General features: G+C 41.6%; 1 protein-coding gene across 2 annotated transcripts in view; it reads right to left on the reverse strand.

Annotated features, from left to right (window-relative positions):
- Positions 1–17,313, reverse strand: part of LOC105565022 (discoidin domain-containing receptor 2-like) — a 78,207-nt gene that overhangs the window by 33,682 nt on the left and 27,212 nt on the right. For both annotated transcript variants that reach the window (XM_012017839.1, XM_012017838.1), the window contains exon 2: positions 6,119–6,253. In XM_012017839.1, coding sequence (XP_011873229.1) covers positions 6,119–6,209 — 91 coding nt within the window. In that variant the 5' untranslated portion in view covers positions 6,210–6,253. The remainder of the gene's footprint in view (positions 1–6,118; positions 6,254–17,313) is intronic.

The following is a 17,313-nucleotide window of genomic DNA, read 5'->3' on the forward strand; positions in this document are numbered from 1 at the left end:
TTTTTAAGTTTCATAAATATGAATTATGCTTATAAATAATTTAATAAGATTGATAGGAAGAAGAATAAAAATTTTGCGTGACTAAAGTAGTTATATTTTCATAAAGATAAAATTAAAAAATCTATGAATAATATGATCTTTTCTTTCTAAATAACATGTGCTTAATACTATTTTTCCTATCGATCCAACTTTTTCTCTCAGTTTTCAATATCAAATTTATAAATGAAGATCTTTTTTAATAAATTTGTATAAATTGTACGATATTAGAAATGCATTAAATATTTCTCTCCTCGTTGTTTTCCATCCTTCCTGAAAGGCAAATTATAAGTACGTTTCAACATTTGAATAATTTTCGAAGCTGTAAGATTTTTGTTAAATCCAGATTGGGATTTTAAATGTGGCATTACGAATTCTCTTTTCAATATGACTCCGGGGGAGGAATAGTTGATTTAGAGGCAAAAAGAGAAATGGTACAGGTAACCGCGAATAAAGATGCCGACTAAGGAGACAATGAGCCACATCGTGGGCAAGTTTTATTTTATTTCCGGGAAGATAAGACCCAAAGATATTAACCGGCGAAGCGACTTAGACTTGGACAAGACGACGTTTCCACCTCACTGTGGGTTTTCATTCTCGAGGAAAACTGCTCTGCATTTCAAATCCGAGGAAAGCCAGGCTGCTTCTTGTCGCAGATGGTCGATTTAGCTGAGCGACGGTGGGAGAAAAGAGGACGGAGACGCTCGGACAAACGGAAACGGAGGAAATGTCATTACCCTGACTTTGCTATATCGCAAAATATATTCTATTGCTTATTATCTAGCGTTCAATTATCATGCAGCTGTGATTTCTATCGCAAAAGCTAGACAAATTAATGAATAACACGTTTCACACTTTATATACAAAAAAATTATGTCTCGTATCAAATGAACTTAATTGTGATGTTATAAAAATTTTACGTTATAATCAATTTTGTCAGTCAAAAGTCTATATCAAGTAGTGTATTTTGAGATTGATGTAAATTCAGTCTCAGAAATCTCATTGAAATACATATATTACGTTAATCACATTAAAATATAAAAGTAACCCAAACGAAGCACAGACTTATGTTGCTACGTCGAAAGTAGTGACGTAACTAGAGATAAGACACCTATTTAAATGTTAGGGGTGTCTATATATAACATTATCAGCAATAGTGTGGTATATGTATATTTATATGGGTATAAATTTTTGTGTTACTTAAATGACGTCATTTAAGTAACTAGTTAATATTTTATTTGGACAATACTTGGGTATATTACTAATTTGACACGGTTAAATATTAAATTCCATTATGAAAATCAATATCACTGTCCTTTCCACGCTGCCGATCTCATTTCAAAAGTGACATGGAGAATTGACAATGGAAAGGCGATATTACGCGCGAAAAATAGCACGCTCGGGAATTAACCGACGACAACACGATTCCGGATTTAGTCGGGAATGCCTGGAACTCTTCTGCATTTCAAATTGAAAGGCTAGGCGGAAGAATTGTCTAGTGGAAAATGGGAAAAAGGTCGGACGCGATATCGAGCTAAACGGGGTGACGTGAGAAAGCGACGGTGGCTGGGAGAGGGTGAATAGGAATTTTTCTCGAGGCATCAAAGTCACCGCCAAGGTGTAGCGAATTTGATCTATCGGCAATGTGACGTGGTAGGCGGCGAAGAAAAATTGGATTTTAATCGAAGTCGAAGGAACGCACGCGGGACAGGAGGGTCGTAACATCATCTCTCTCATTATCTCATCTTAATCTATAATCTTCTTATAATTATCGGATCTTCTCTAATCATTTGACAGTTAAATCATCCTTTGATCAGCTTCTATAATGTAATCGCGCGTGCATGAAGAATGAATGCTCGCGTTGAATATTACACAAATATGATTTCTCTGTTAACAATACCTGGTAATGAAATCAATTAAATTTCACAAAGGACAATAATGATCATAAGCGGCTAATGTTAATTCATGGAATCATTGCATTTGCTGATTCATATAATAAAAGTGGCTTATATAATATTGAAGAAATTATTCAATCATTGACAAGTAATGTTCTACTAATTAAACACACGGAATATTTGATTATATTAGCAAGGAGTATTAATGTTAATTAAAAAACAATCCAATAAATTCTTTGTGTTCTCGATGCTATAACAAGATTTTTTAATAAAATTTTATAACGGGATTTCTCAATTTTGAAGATTAAAAGACGCATAAAATTACGAATTTTGAATCCTGAAAGATAAAATTAATTTATAGTCTCGTTTATGTACTGATAACACTCATTGTGATTGATTTTCTTGCAAGCTAGGTAAATTGTCACTGAGCGCTATGTGTCTATATGGATAGGCCATGTAAGTAATGCGAGCGATGCCGAAATCATTACCAAGTCAAATATTGAACTTGGCTAATTTGTTATCGGCGAGAAAGTAGAACGACGTGTAGAAATCTCCTTTGCCGGCAAATTTGCCCTAGTTACCGAAGTTATAACGTTGTTAAACGCTCCTGGTCGACTTATGAGAGCTAGCCCCGTTGAAGAAAATGTATAGATCATTCTCGAACGGATTCTCGTGCATGAAAATAGGCGTTTGGAATAATAAAGGGTTTTTTCGCAAGTGCTTTGGAATGAAGTTTAAACGATCGCGCTTGAGATACTGCAGTCGAATATTAAATCGGGGAGCACCACGGTCTATAGTTTAGAACAAGATTTGTAAATCATTAAGCAAGAGTTTTGGGACCCTTTCGATTTCTGACCGCCGCCTTTGTCTCTTATGCAAAGCGCGTTCTCGCGGGATTATTTTACAAGTTTACGATCGCTCACATATTTACATGGAAAAATTTTTTATGTATTAAAGAAAACTGCGAAGAGTTTCATTAAAAAGTTTTATTACACTCTTGCATATCTTTGCTAAAATAACCCATTGTGATTTGCATATTCAAATCGTGAGTTTGTATCATGAGTATCATAAGTTTCTTCGGTGAAATGACAGACCTCGTAACAGCACAAGATATACGTTATGACCCAGATCTACTCTTTCTAATCTATATATTCCATCATCAATTTGGAATCAATCTTTCAATATTTGATTTTAATTAAGTGAATACTTAATGGAGTATTTAATCTAAATTTATCAAAGGCACTGAATTTCTGTTTTAAGAGCACATAAGTAAAACATCACTAACCAGAAATTAATACTGGGAAGAATCTCTCGCGCGTTGGCTATTCTTATTAGTAAACTACTGAAGTCTTATACGTTAATAGTCTTCCACTTCGCCTACCGTATCTTTCTTATCTAGCACCACGCCAACATTGCAAACTTTTACCAGAAGCCGTGCATTCTCAAGTTAATTTTACAATATAAGTTTAGTTGTTACTTCTGACATGTATCCACTTGGTTCATCTCGTTGCCCTGTCGGTTATGCCGAGACAGGGCACATCCCCGAAGTAATAACGCGCGTGTGCTCGTGCAGCTTCAGCGGCGCGAAACGGAATGATTTGCTCGCGGATAATGGGAACCTTTGTGCATCTTTAGCAGTCATTCGGCGCTCACACCGGACACCTTTCAGAGAATCTCAGCTACGACAGTCACGGAACTACCGTTCAAAGGACACAAGAACAGAGAGCAGAGGTCCTCGAAACTGTCTCGAGACGGCGGCCGACTGCGCCCGCTAGCACTTATCGTTGTGTAACTGTTTGCCCAACCACGAAGACAAGACCATTTACCATAACGAGGAAAACGCCGGCGGAACCTAGCACCGGCGAAAGCTCGCAACAATGGTCGCCCGTTTATCCTTCCCTCCAATCCTCCGCTGTCCTGTATACCCTCCCTTCATACCTGCTTACAGTCCGCCTTATCGGATTTTTTTCCATCTTATTTTCGTTAATACAACTGCTCGGCGAAAACTCGAGACATTAGTTTAGATTCTGACAAATCACCGTAGCGATGTGTTTTTTATCGGTAAACGTGTCACGTTATCGAATATATACGCTTTAAAGTTACGTAACTATTTTAAGTGGAAAACATCCTTAAATCATGGTCAGGGCATTTGTGTCAACGGCGTTCTACGTGCTAGGTGTTCCTCGTCGTTTCCTCCGCTTCTACGACCTTTCGTCCATTAAGTCGTCTCTCGAGGAAGTCGTTACCGCGAGGAAGGTGTAAGAGTAATGGCGCTGACCTTTTGTAAAATATGACGTAGTCGTACACGTAACGCGATGACGCAAGTGTACATGCATCCTCTGTTTAGTGTGGTCTTTAAGGCCGGTACTCCGTTCGATTAATAAATAAGATATTATATACGGCTTACGCGAAGGTGCTGACGGTGAAGGACTAGAGAAGAGGGGAACATGTTTAACATTCGAGCGAAAATGGGAGCCTTGGATAAACTCGCGTGTCTCATTCTAAATGCGTATCATTTTGGGCACGTACACTATCACGGATCGTATTACAGCAACGTGGAAATAGAGACACGAGCTCCTTTATTGCGGTCTTCACGGAAACATCAATAATCTCGGGAACTTTTTAAGCGGCTTGAACGCTCTTTCGGTAACCATAGCGCTTTATGTGCCGATAATCGATTGACGAAGAAAGAATTTCGCCGAGTTTTATACCGCAAAAAAAGACACGCCGCTCAAGTATCTCAGCGGAAATCAACGATCGTCTTTGATAAAAATCATCGGAGCGTTTCGATTCAGATGATGTTGAATATACTTTGGAAAGCTTTTCGATTTAAACTTCTTTTTAATGTCTTCGGCGCGTTTGATATTTGCTTCATTGCTTGTTCTTTTTCAACTTTTTATTCAAGTAAAAATATCGAATTTACGATTCTAAAGTCAAGAATCGTAGCATCGATATATTTCATTCGTTTTTCCTGGTAAATCGGTATACGAGTTTCAATGCCAATTTATTCATACAATAAACGTTAATCTCATTATAAACGAGATACGATTCGGCCATTCTATGGCACGGCGTAACAAAATTTATTGAATTCGCATTTATATCAAATAAAATGGTAGAACACGTAAATGTGTAATACGCTAAATTAATGATAAAGCATACTGATTTACTTAATATTATCCCTCAGAAATATAGAAGATCTGGAAGCTCAATTACTTCTTAAAACACGACAAAGTTCATGTCAAAGTTGAATGTAATAATTAACCTCGCGTACGGTCCTTTTTTAGATTTTTGACATATTAAATTTCTCATTATGAGGTTATAGAGAATATTCTAAATATTCGGTATACACGAGAGGCAATGCAAGCAATCGATACACGTTCTCTGACCAATTTGTTCGAGCAGCAAGGCGGCCTGCTCGGTTCGGGGTAATGAGGGAATTGTTTTCCGAAGGTGGTGCGCCTTTTAGCGCAAAATTGCTCGGCTCCCTTAGCCGGCGACCCGTGGAAGGGATAGAGGAATCGAAGAAGAGAGGGCGGCGCAAGGAGACTTCCGCGGGATGCAATTTATCCTGTCGCATTAGATTCAAAATAATTGATCCCCCGGGCGGATGGAGAATAGCGAGTCATTACTTCAGAGTGATAGCACCCCCATCGTAGCGCAGGCCCGAGGAAAATAAAAACTCGGAAATCACCTGCTCCCGATGAAAAATTTGACAGCCGGGAAGGAGCGAGCTAAGGAGTCGGAGAGAATGCCGCGGGTGCGGTATGGGGCAAGGTAAGGATGCAGAATGGGCTTTCCGCAGCTGCAACAGCCCGGAATTCGCGCGGAAACACATCGTTTGACTTCTCGCGCAGCTGACTGCACGAGACTTTCTTTGTTATCGCCTCTGTCACCTCTCGCCCGCAAAAACTGCCGCTCTAGGTCGCAGAATGCTTTATCAACGTTTCGCTGTGTTAAAATTGTACCCTTTTCAATTAGCGCTATCGCTACTCCTAAACATTGCGTCGTTGCGTCATAGAAATGGAACGCCAAAGTATTCGAGTTGTATCCACTGACAGCTTTACTTCCAAACTGTGCAATTCTACTCTATTTAAACGGCGTGCGTAATTTTTTAGACTATCAATACTTAGATTGTTAAAAATTTGGAATAATTTTAGAATTTCATTATTATTGCGAGTTGTACTCACGTATGTCGAGCGAATGGACATCCGTGACTGGTCCACATAGTATCAGCAACGTACAGAACCTAGCGATTATCGATAAATAATCGGTCTTCATGTTCTCCGTTGAGTGATGACTTCATCAGAGCATTCGACAAACAGCTGTAACATAATTACAAAATGACCGTATTAAGTCGTGTATATTTCTTTTGGTCTTTAATATGTGTCTAGCACTTTTGTCGTTGCATAGCAACATTTGTCAAGATTGGTTTTTCAAGAGAGAGAGAGAGAGTGAGAGAGGGCGCAGGAGAGAATTCTAGTTTGATTTCGCCAATCTCCGGAATCAATATTTAAAGCAGAGAAGACAGACTTGGCTCCTCGTGCAAGGACGTGCTACGGAAGTCCACGTGATATTGCCTGCCTTCCAATTTGCCGCCATTGTTTTCGGTCCGGATAAAACCTTCGATCGCTATTCGGTCACGTCTCTACACGAAGCACCCGGGATTTTAAAGCCGCCTCTCGAAATATTTTCTGTCCCAGCGCCTGAGGTGGAGGGTCAAGTAAAAAGGAACTTAATCGACTTAAGAGTAAAACTACACGCGTCTACGTATTCCTTTTTCTTGGCACAATCCTGGACGACCAGTCAGCCCTCGGTGGTTTCCGCGGTACGTGCGTCGCCTAGAGAAAACATAGAGAGACCTACTCGAAATCGAGTCCCCGCTCAATTAGCCCAACCTTGCGTCCGCGTGTCCTTCTCGGAGGAGAGCAGAAGGAAAGCGTGATAAGGGGGAATGGGAGAATCAGCTTATTATGTTTTTGGAAGAAACCGTAGGAATATTAAGGAATACGTCAGCTGTATATATTGTAGAAATAATCGAGTTGCTAGAAAAATTTTCGAGCCAGCTTGAAAAGGATATTTATAAAGGATCGAGTTCAGGACGGTAGAAATGTCACTTTTACGTTGGTTCAACTTTGGGAAAATTATAGCGTTTGCTAATAATGTGAACGATCACATAAATTATTACATGACAGATTTGTAAGAAATTTCAGCTAACCGGATTATACATTATATTATTTCATTATATATATTACATATTCTATTATAGGAAGAAGATCTCTGCATATATGTCATTGGAGGGAAATAGGGAACGACGCTTTAAAATTCAAGCAGGTATTTTAAGGCAACACTTTCCTGATCCGTCGCGAGAATAAGGAGAGTAACGTATTGCCAGAAGCTAGACAAAGAGTAATTAACTGCACGAAGAGTAATTGATCGCAGATAGAAGGTTCGGAACTAAGTTGCTAGACACTATCCAGCTTCCACGGCGCTGTCTGCGTTTATATCGTAGCTGGTCCGTGAGTGTCCACGCGAAAGGTATTCGCATCAATCGACATTAATTAATTGCTCTCGCTCGGAAGCGACGTTACGCCGTCACGCGATTTAATATCTCTCGCGGGGATAACTCAGCTGGCAATTTACCCGTAATAAATACCTCCAATTTTTTCGTCTAGCGGCCATTGGCAGAGCGACGCGACACGATTCACACACGGCACACGCGGAGACGGTGCTCCAGTTAGTTACCGTCATTCATCGTCCGAATCTGTGTACGTCGACTTTTCTACATATGCTACATTTAACGAGCGGAAATGAATAAAAACTCGAATGACGTTAGTCTGGCGGAAGAGTAAAAGTTAATCCCGGAATGAAAACAGTGCTGATGTATAGATGCACAGATGTGCGCGAAATTTCTGTGGTCAAAATCGCTTTGCTTGTACGCGGGCTGACGTAGATACGGAGGGATTTTGTTCGCGAGTGTACAGGCAAACGCGAACAAACTGTGGATGTAATCGCAACTTGGAGTCGTTGTATTTACATATTTACAGATATTTATTTATGTATTCCACTATTAGAGAAGCGGATATTAATAATAATACGCGAGATGAAGAATCGACGGGGCAATAAATATTAATATATGACAATTTTGCGCCATATTTTCCCACGAAAATTGCCATGATGGTACGTTATCAAAAATATCATTTTCATAATTATCGTGTTTCCGCATTTTGATAAATTATAATAAATAGCGGCGGGAACTCGCATATGTGTACGCGTAATGCAAAATTTTAACCTACATAATTTTCCGGAATTTGATTTGCAATCGCGGCGTACTGTTAACTTTTCTCTCGCAAAACATTCTTTGTTTGTGGATAATTTTGCAGTGCTCAGAGCAAATACGATTAAATTCGTTTCGGTTCAATACCCCGTACGAAGGTTTTGCCGCTTACGGATAATTTCGCGACCGATTTATCGCGTTTTGATAGATTGTAAACGCAATGTGACGCCACGGTTATAGCCGTGCGCGCCTATGTGTTTCTTGGCGTGCCAGGACATGTAGCATTGCTATCGACATAGCGTTAATTAGTGCGCACTTGCGACCTGATGTTACCGAAATACCATTAACGACCCTCGCGCGGAGTGCGCGATGCGGTATCGCCTGTTTAGATCGCGTTTTCTGCTCGCCGCAAATAATTAGCAAACGGCTGGCCCTATAACTATATACCGCTATAGCGATTTGGGCATTGGAGGCGCAAATTAGGATGGCGTCTAACTAGACGCGTTTGCCGATAATTTAATTGATTATTGACGTATGCGTGTACACACGTGCATCCATATCGATCTGTCGCAGAGGACGCTATTTGCTCTCTTACACGCTCTAAGATGTATGAGCGAAGCTGCTTTGTTAGAGAATTTCGATCAAAGCCGAGTGTGCACGCGTCTGCCAATAGCAGGGGCCTGATAATTAAATCGGTGCCAATTTATATATGTAACGTGTCGCACGGCGTACCGGACTAATAAACATATCACTCGGAATTCGTGATCTCGTATTAATATATCACGGAGGCGCCGCTAATTACTTCATAATGGCTGCAATTTACGTTCAATGCAGAAACAATTGTTATCATTATTTCGAAGGAATATCGTCGACGGAACTTAGCAGAACGTGAAAGAACATTTGTTACACACCCTATAAATGTATGAAGAAGATGTAAAATCAAGCTCAGTCTCTACTCTCGGAGAGTGTTTTGCTTGCTCGTTCTATTTAGTTAAATATACGAAAGCTACAGTGATATTCGCACGACTTTTGTGCGCAGCAATAGTGCAGCAATACTGTTACATTCGGCCAAACATTATTACATTTAGTTTATTGCGGCATAATTAGCCGCATAATGATCGTCTAATCCACACATAGTAAATTAGCAACCTAATGCTAATTTACATCTCGACGTGATGCCGTAACTGCATTTATCTGCGAGTGATTAGTTAATTTTAAATTAGCCCGCTTGATGTTTGCTAATACGCACCTCATTCCTATCGGTTATACACGTACGCGCCTGCACGTGTATACGTTCAAAGGGACCTCTGGCAACGCTATATCGATCGCTTCAAATGACGGCTGTGCCTCGTTATCTTGTACGCTGATATGTCGATACCTTGTGATACACTTAATTGAAGACATTTTGCCTCATTAGCTATGCTGGTTGGACGTCCCGGATATCGTCCCGGATTAAACATTGCCATGTCATCCATTGCGACGAATCATTACACGCGATACCTCGGTAACTGCCAAACTGATTAGTGAAAGAAACTAGAGAGAGGGAGGGGGGGGGGCAAGGAGAGGACGAGAGGGCTTTTATTTTATAGATAATTAAATTACGACAATAACAATATGCAATTATTAATTTGAATTATGTCTTTGTCGTTTATTCATGACTGAAAAATCAGATTATTTAAACATCTCTTAAAATTTTCAGGTAATTTCCTATTAAATTATTTAGTGTTAAAAGAAAATACTAATTAATCGTACTAATTAGTCAAAGATTTAAAGCTGCGTTATAAGATTGTTAAACTGATGTCGTAGCAAAACAGCTCAGTCGTTAGAAAATGACAAGGAGAGCCTCGTAAAATTTTTCAAGACTCAGAAGTACTTTCCAAGGACTTTCCCGTAATGACAAGAACTCTGGGAGGACAAGAATTTCTTCCTGCTGCCGTTGCAAAATACATTCGCGATTTTATGGACCTCGATAGCCGGGAGTCAGTGAAACTTGCGGCTCTCGTACGAATGTTGGAAATCCCGAAAGACGAGTCGAGCGTTTGCTTTAAACATTTAAGAATATCAATTTGCGTACGGTCGGTCGCGACTATATTATTGTTAAATGTACCATTGGCTAAATTACATGTAATTACATATTCATTGACGCTTAAATAATTTTCTATATATATTGCTTCTGGTGTAAATATATAATATGATATAATCCGGTGTACAAATCCCGGTTTAAATCATTATTTATTGATAAATAATAAACGTCCCTGCTCGAGAAAGTTTCGATAAAACTTGATATTAAGATATTAAGTCATCATTATGACTCGGCCGCCCACAAAGTAACGTATCGCTTGTCTTAATACTGATATGAGTTTGCGCGGTAGAAAATTGTAGCGAGGATAAATTACTTAACTTTAGTTAGCCACACCAGCTACCTAAGGCTACCATAATTCCCATAAGAACTCCATTTAGACTTTCAGTGCTCGTTTATTCTAATGCCGCGGTATACGGGAGCCCCCTGTCCGCCGTGCAACACGTCGATGTACACTTACAATCTTTAGCATATTGCGCTCTCGTGCAATAAACTAAGAAATTTCGCTTTACAGAACAAACAAAGATCGAAGGTCATATTGCGCTGATAAAATTATGCAAGTGAAATAAATTTCCTAAATCGTCGTAGATTTTTCCGTTAAAGAGGGAGAGTTAATGAAAAAATTAAGGACAGCTGATCGAGCTTGTTCAAAATCTATCTTTATCCACCCACAAGAGTAAGAATAAGCAGCGTAAAAGGTTATCACTGGGGTATAGTTTTGCGAAAGCTATCAGTTGTGCAAAGAAACTCTTGACGCTAGCTTCCGTAAAAGGATACTCGAACGGACTCGATCGGGAGAATAACAGGAAGGTGTTTCCCACGTGTGGAAATGGCGAGCCGGCGTACGTGTTGCCGAGGAAATCGTAAGAATATTTTCTCCCGATATTATCGCGAGAGCGCGCATCCACCGCGCGGAATCGCGCGATCGGAACGATCGCGGGGGGTTGCGCGATGTACATACACGCGTATCTCTGCATATTGGAGGGAGAGTTGGTTCTCGTGGTTGTTCGCAATATAAGACGCCAATCCCGAAGGAGGCTTCGTCCTGAATGGCCGACGGAACACCGCCTACCTTAGTGGACCTATCGCGGGCTATTATCGCGTACCCTGCGGTTTTAAGCTATCGCGGCACGTAAGAGTGCCAAGAGAACTTTTGGTCCTCCCTGATGATATTGCCCACCTACTCCTCGCATGCGCTATATATCCGGAACCCCCCGGCATCGCAAGATCTTTTATCCACCGTGTCCCGCGGCCTTCCGTTGTCTACCGTCTCGGCCGAGATAACACTAGCCTGTTTGTACGAGGCGTTAAGGGGATCCTAAAGCCGCTGGCAAACTCGATCAGTGTCGATAAGATAGAATTAAAAACCTTAATTATCGACATTGTTAATTCCAAGTTCTACTCGGCCCGAAAAATTTATAGCCAATCAATTTGCAACTGTTACGAAAAAGCAGCAATTTCATTAGCCACACATTGCTCCGACCGAGATTTCGGATCGAATTCTGGCATCGTCAACACTTTAGTGACAATCTGATAGATGTTTGGCAGCGATCTCTATCGAAAAAACCTGCAACTGTTTCTATACGCCACACTGCTCGTTTTCTCTACTTCTGAACTTGTGTTTATTAAAAGTAATCTTTTTTTCTAGGCTGTCAATCTTAGTTCTAATTGCACGATATTGTTCTTACATGTTGTCCCTGGAGTATGCTGGTCTCGTTTTGTATATATTTATTGTAGAATTCTTGTATCAAGCAAATATTGTCGTCAAGTGTACCAAAAATTAAGTAAAATTTTTAACTTCTTTTCGTTTTTTATATAAAGTCGACCAGCATAGTCTAGATTTTGCCGCGTACTTTAATTCCGTAAAAGAGTTCCGCATTTCTATAAAGCCAAATGAAAGATTACTTCTAATAAAGAATGTCGATAAAACAGACGGCTTTGGGATCCCCTTAAGCATCTACCAATGTTACAGTATGCGTGAACGTATTCCAAAGACTAGCGCGATGTAATATTTCACGCGGTACGCCGCGCTCATGGTTTAACGTGGACTACATCCAGGCCGGCTAAGACACACACGCCAAAGTCAGGTTTGGGGATTCTGTGTATTCGCGTGCAAGATTAATCTTCGCATGCCGCGGTATAAGTTGATACACGACAGAGTATTTGAACAATAAATATGTAATAAAATATTCCGGGAGACGGTGGCATCCATAGATTTCTTGCAAAGTGTTTCCGTCTTGCGTGAGAAATTTTTTTCCTATAAGCCTAATCTACAATGTGCTCTCTGCGTCTAGAAACATTCTCTGTCGTAGCCAATAAATACGTTTAAAACATTTGTGCAAGTTGATTAATTGTATGTTGTACATTGCATAATCTACACTGTTGCGTTTTGATTTGTTTATGTAACGTAGAATATTTCTAGACGCAGAAAGCACATTGTAGATTAGACTTGAACGTCTTGTGTTGACTCCTATTGCCTGATTCGTTGTTCTTTTTTGATTTTATTATTGGAGTTGGCATAGCCACGGATCTGTCGTAACGTTCATCTTTCTTATTTTTTTTTTTAAGTAAATTCAGCCTCGAGAACGTTAAATCGTCTGAAACAGCTTCGAGAAAATGTTCTGCCTGGACATTTATCCGAGACCCATATTGCACAATAGGCTTCATTAGCCTGAGTGCTTCATTATTTCATGCGATGTCGATAGAATGTTGGCATAACGGATGATATGAATAGCATCGATTTAATGCAAACTAGCCTTTTCAGAGAAAGTACGAGCCTCCGCAATTGTTTGTAATATCATCGCAATAACTTTTTATTTTCCCAAACGCCACGGATCTGTCGTAACGTGACGCGGCTAAAAATTTCGAACAAACGTTCATTCTTTATCGAGCAATTGTACACTGATTGTGTAGTTTCGAATGTCCACGTGTCACAATATTGGCGTCTTTTCGGCTTCGCGTATCTGTTTTCTCCCACGTGACACGAGGGCTTTATGCTCGACTGTGTATCGCGATCATGCTGTACGATATTGTTAAACGATATGTCCGATATATATCTTCCGGCGGCGAGACATCGCTTATATGGGACAAAGCTATGTCTGTCAAGCCCATTTATTTTGTCGCGCGTACAATCGGGGGAAAATGTCTTCTTATTTCAATGTTATATTCCTCGGAAGATTTTCAACGGGCGGGGAAAACACAAATGTACGTACGCACGGCGTCTCCGTTTACTTTTGTTACGGTGTTCGTTTGGCTCGTGCCAGGTATTACGCTCCGAAAGAATAATGGTGTACAAGCTCCGGCGATTTTTGCAATATTCGACGCTGCATATTCCTTGGCGTAATGCATATTTATATCGCGGTATGAATCACACGGTTTACATCGGGCACTTTTCCACGATTCGCATTAACTCTTGCATCCGCTTTTGGCATAACCACGCCACTCACCCATGCAAATTTTGCGTGTGAATTCACGCGGCAGTCGGAATGTTAAGACTATTTTAAGCGATTTATTGCTGGCTACAAAATCGCTGACAGAGTTATTCCATATAATGTGTCACAGTGTAACGCAGTGTAACACGGTAAGAGAATCGTTCGCGTTTTTTAAATTATTTTTAAGAAATTAAAGGCTTTTTAATTTTGCAAATAAATATCAAATATGTACAGCAGACCGACGCATCCGCAGAGCGTTATATAGTGAACAAAAATTCGAAATTTTAATTAGGCATACGAATTACGGTACCTAATGATAGGTATTACAGGAGTATATAGTATCATAACTGAAATATCGAGTTTTTCATGGCGTATATTTACAGCTCTGTTACTCTGTTATATTTTATGATATTATGATTTCATCGTACCGATATCGGTTAAAAATAACCAATATTTTGCGTAAGAAAATATAAAAAATCATATTTTTACGTGATAAATATCGGCTAATGAATAATTGCAAAACTAAATAAAGGTAAACCGTTGAGGCCGCTGCGATGAAAAGCTTCACGATTTAATTCATTATTAAATTATTGCACAGCACTGCGACTCAATGATATATAAGAAAATCTCAAAAATCTCACGCGCACTGGAATACACATTACGATATTCAGCGCCGAACAATTCTTTTCGACAATATCATTCGTGTCAATTTCAGTTCGTTTCGATGACGCTGAAGAATTTGACAATTTCGATACGAATTACAACGTATAATGTTGCGTCGAGGCGATACATCGGTCCCGCGGCGGTGGTCGCGCGGATATATCGCGAATCAAGTTTTATACATCAGTGAACTGACGGAGGATGATTGTCATTTTCTGGTAGATTAATAACGGATGAGGAGCGAAACGTCCACGTCGCGCACGGTCCTTCGCATCGTCACGGCGACGTCCAAGTATTATCGCGCGGCGCGCATGCATCCCCGCGTGCCCGGCGTTGAAAAGTATCGATAAACGATATCCTCGATAAGTTCCGCTGTTTCCGCTTCAACTATTGTAGCGCAAGGTGCAGCGTGCGTTATTATCCAGCACAGCGGCGGGGCGCGCTTGTCCGAACACGATCGGATTTTCCTCCGGAAAAAAAAGGAGAAAGAGATCGTATCCCCGACGGAATATGGACCGCCGCCGTCGCCGCCGCCGCTGCCATGCGTCTGCCGATGAATCATCTACCGCGTGGGCATACATCGCGCGCCATCGGGTAATTAATTATTCTGAAAGAGTGCGGGCGGTAACGAACATCCTGCGCTTATAAATATTTCAGCGGAGAAGTTTGCATACCGGTTTGTGCGCGCGGCTTCGAATCCCCGGAACATTGCATTATCGTATATCGCACGTACCATTCGAGCGTTATCTGCGTAAAGCGGAAGCGCGGAATAAAACGACTTTCTGCGAAGGAAGCATAATGGACGCGGGACTCGATCGCGAATTCAACGCGCGAAATTTATTTAATTCGATTTCCGCGTACGCGCGCGCCCGGACGCGCCGGCGAAATTGCGGACGCGGCGCGTTCAAATGCTCCCCCCCCGTTCAGATATTCAAGACGCCTTTCGCGTCATCGCGCTACACTTTTTCGGACGCGATCGATTCGGGCGCGACGCTACGATCGCGCGAGGCAACTTTGTGAGAACGAACGCGGATAATTAAATTAGAGAAATTGTGTCGCGCGCGAGAGGAGTTCTCGCACACGCACGCGCGTCGAAATGGCTCATTGTTGCGTGAACCATTCAACTAACGCGCGTCCCAAATGGCTAGTGTGTCGTTAAACGATACCCTCGATGCGTCAGTCTGCTCCCGTTTCGTAGCTGCGCCAGCTCGCGCGTACACGTTAACATATAATAAGCTGTCTGACGATACTGTCATCGAGTGCTTCTTGCCACCCTCGTCGTGTCCTTGTATCGCCAACTCGAATCGTCCTAGATTCGCGACATCCACCCCGACGTTGCGCCCCCGGCGCGCGTCTCTGTCTCTATAAAACCGCGACTACGAGAGCTTTTTAATTGCCCGAGTTTCCAGCGATTCCCTCTTGAGAGCTCGTAAAAGATTTAATAGATCAATCGGCGCGTCGAAACTTTTCGCGGCGGACGGAAACGATGCCCCGATGTCCGCCGTGGTATTGTCCTCCCCGTGTCACGTTTACGTACACAATGCTTTCTCGCGCCGGTGACGTCTCACGCCGCCACCGGCAGCGCCAGAAACGATATACACCGGCATCGTTACATTGTTCTGTTAACCTCGCGTCATTTCAAGGGATACAATTTTCCTCCTCCTTCTGTACGAAGTATGTCATTGCGATAAGAGCGCGTAATGCGTTCCACCACCGCTATAGCGCCGTCCTCGTCGTCGTCCGCGTCTGTGCATCGTACGTTGTTCTTCCGCGATGTCGGATATACGCCATCCCTTTATGGACCACAAAGCGCGGCTCACGTTCCTGGCGAGATCTTGTTTTCTTGCTGTGGGCAACGCCGTGACTGTCAACGAATTCTCCGGAAGGTATCTAATAAATCTCCGACGGAGACGAGAGTTCCTCGTCACAGCCGAGTCCGCCAACGCGGGAGGAGCTTTTGAGGATTTCGCGGCGACAATATTACGTTAAAGCCCATCGGGTCTTGTCTTGGTGTGGCTAATAAAAACCTGCTTGTTTAATTAGCGCGTTTAAAACGGAATGTTTACAGCCAAACGCACGTCGCGAATAACCGGCGCGGTGTCTGCTTTGAGAAACTCCCAGGCTGGGGACAAGCAGGAAATTAATTGTAGAAATCAAAAGACACGAACGAATATGATAATGCATCAAATCAAAATGCATGTGAATCAAATCGGTTCGGTGCGTGCGATGCAAATTGCTGGTTAAAAAAATATATATGCAACAGTTGGTTCCTTTATCGTGGAATAATTAATTGTTTCACACATTAATATGTCAGTCAGAGCTCGATAAAAGCTTCATTTCAGAAACTGCTCGTTATTTCGGTAAAACGTAAATATAGTTTATTTATAAAATTGAGGAATATATCAGCAAACATTTTTATCTCTCGCCATACCTGACTTCTTTCCTCAGCCCCTTTAGACTCTCGCTATCTCTCTCGTGCTCCCTTTCACGCGCGAGACGTTTATTTTCTCTGATGTTTAATATGTCATTACAATCTTGGAACATGGGAATACATTTTTAACGCTACGGAATTATCTGCACTTCCACACGTTTACCCTCGTATATTATTTCCTTTAACCTTCGCGCTCCTTCACATATAAAATATTCATTCTTTCTGATGGTTAATAAATTATTAAAGCCACGCGATAATCTCGCACGCCGTCGGATGAAAGAACGAGGCGGCGCCTGTTTGCGTATGCGTGTACGCCTTTTCCAGCAGAAGGCAGAATCGAACGGCCCGCGCTTATCAGCGACGCCGATACGTCTGACCGCCGTATCCGACCGGCGTAGTCGGAAGCGGCGTGCATATGTTATCGTTCGGCCACTCGTGTACCAGCGGCACCTCCGACCGTCCGATCCCGAGTTATGATAAAGTGCGAGAAACGCGCGCGACACGTT

The sequence above is a fragment of the Vollenhovia emeryi genome, unplaced genomic scaffold (genome assembly GCF_000949405.1).
Source record: "Vollenhovia emeryi isolate VEMERY1.0 unplaced genomic scaffold, V.emery_V1.0 DF939156.1, whole genome shotgun sequence".
Taxonomy (NCBI): domain Eukaryota; kingdom Metazoa; phylum Arthropoda; class Insecta; order Hymenoptera; family Formicidae; genus Vollenhovia; species Vollenhovia emeryi.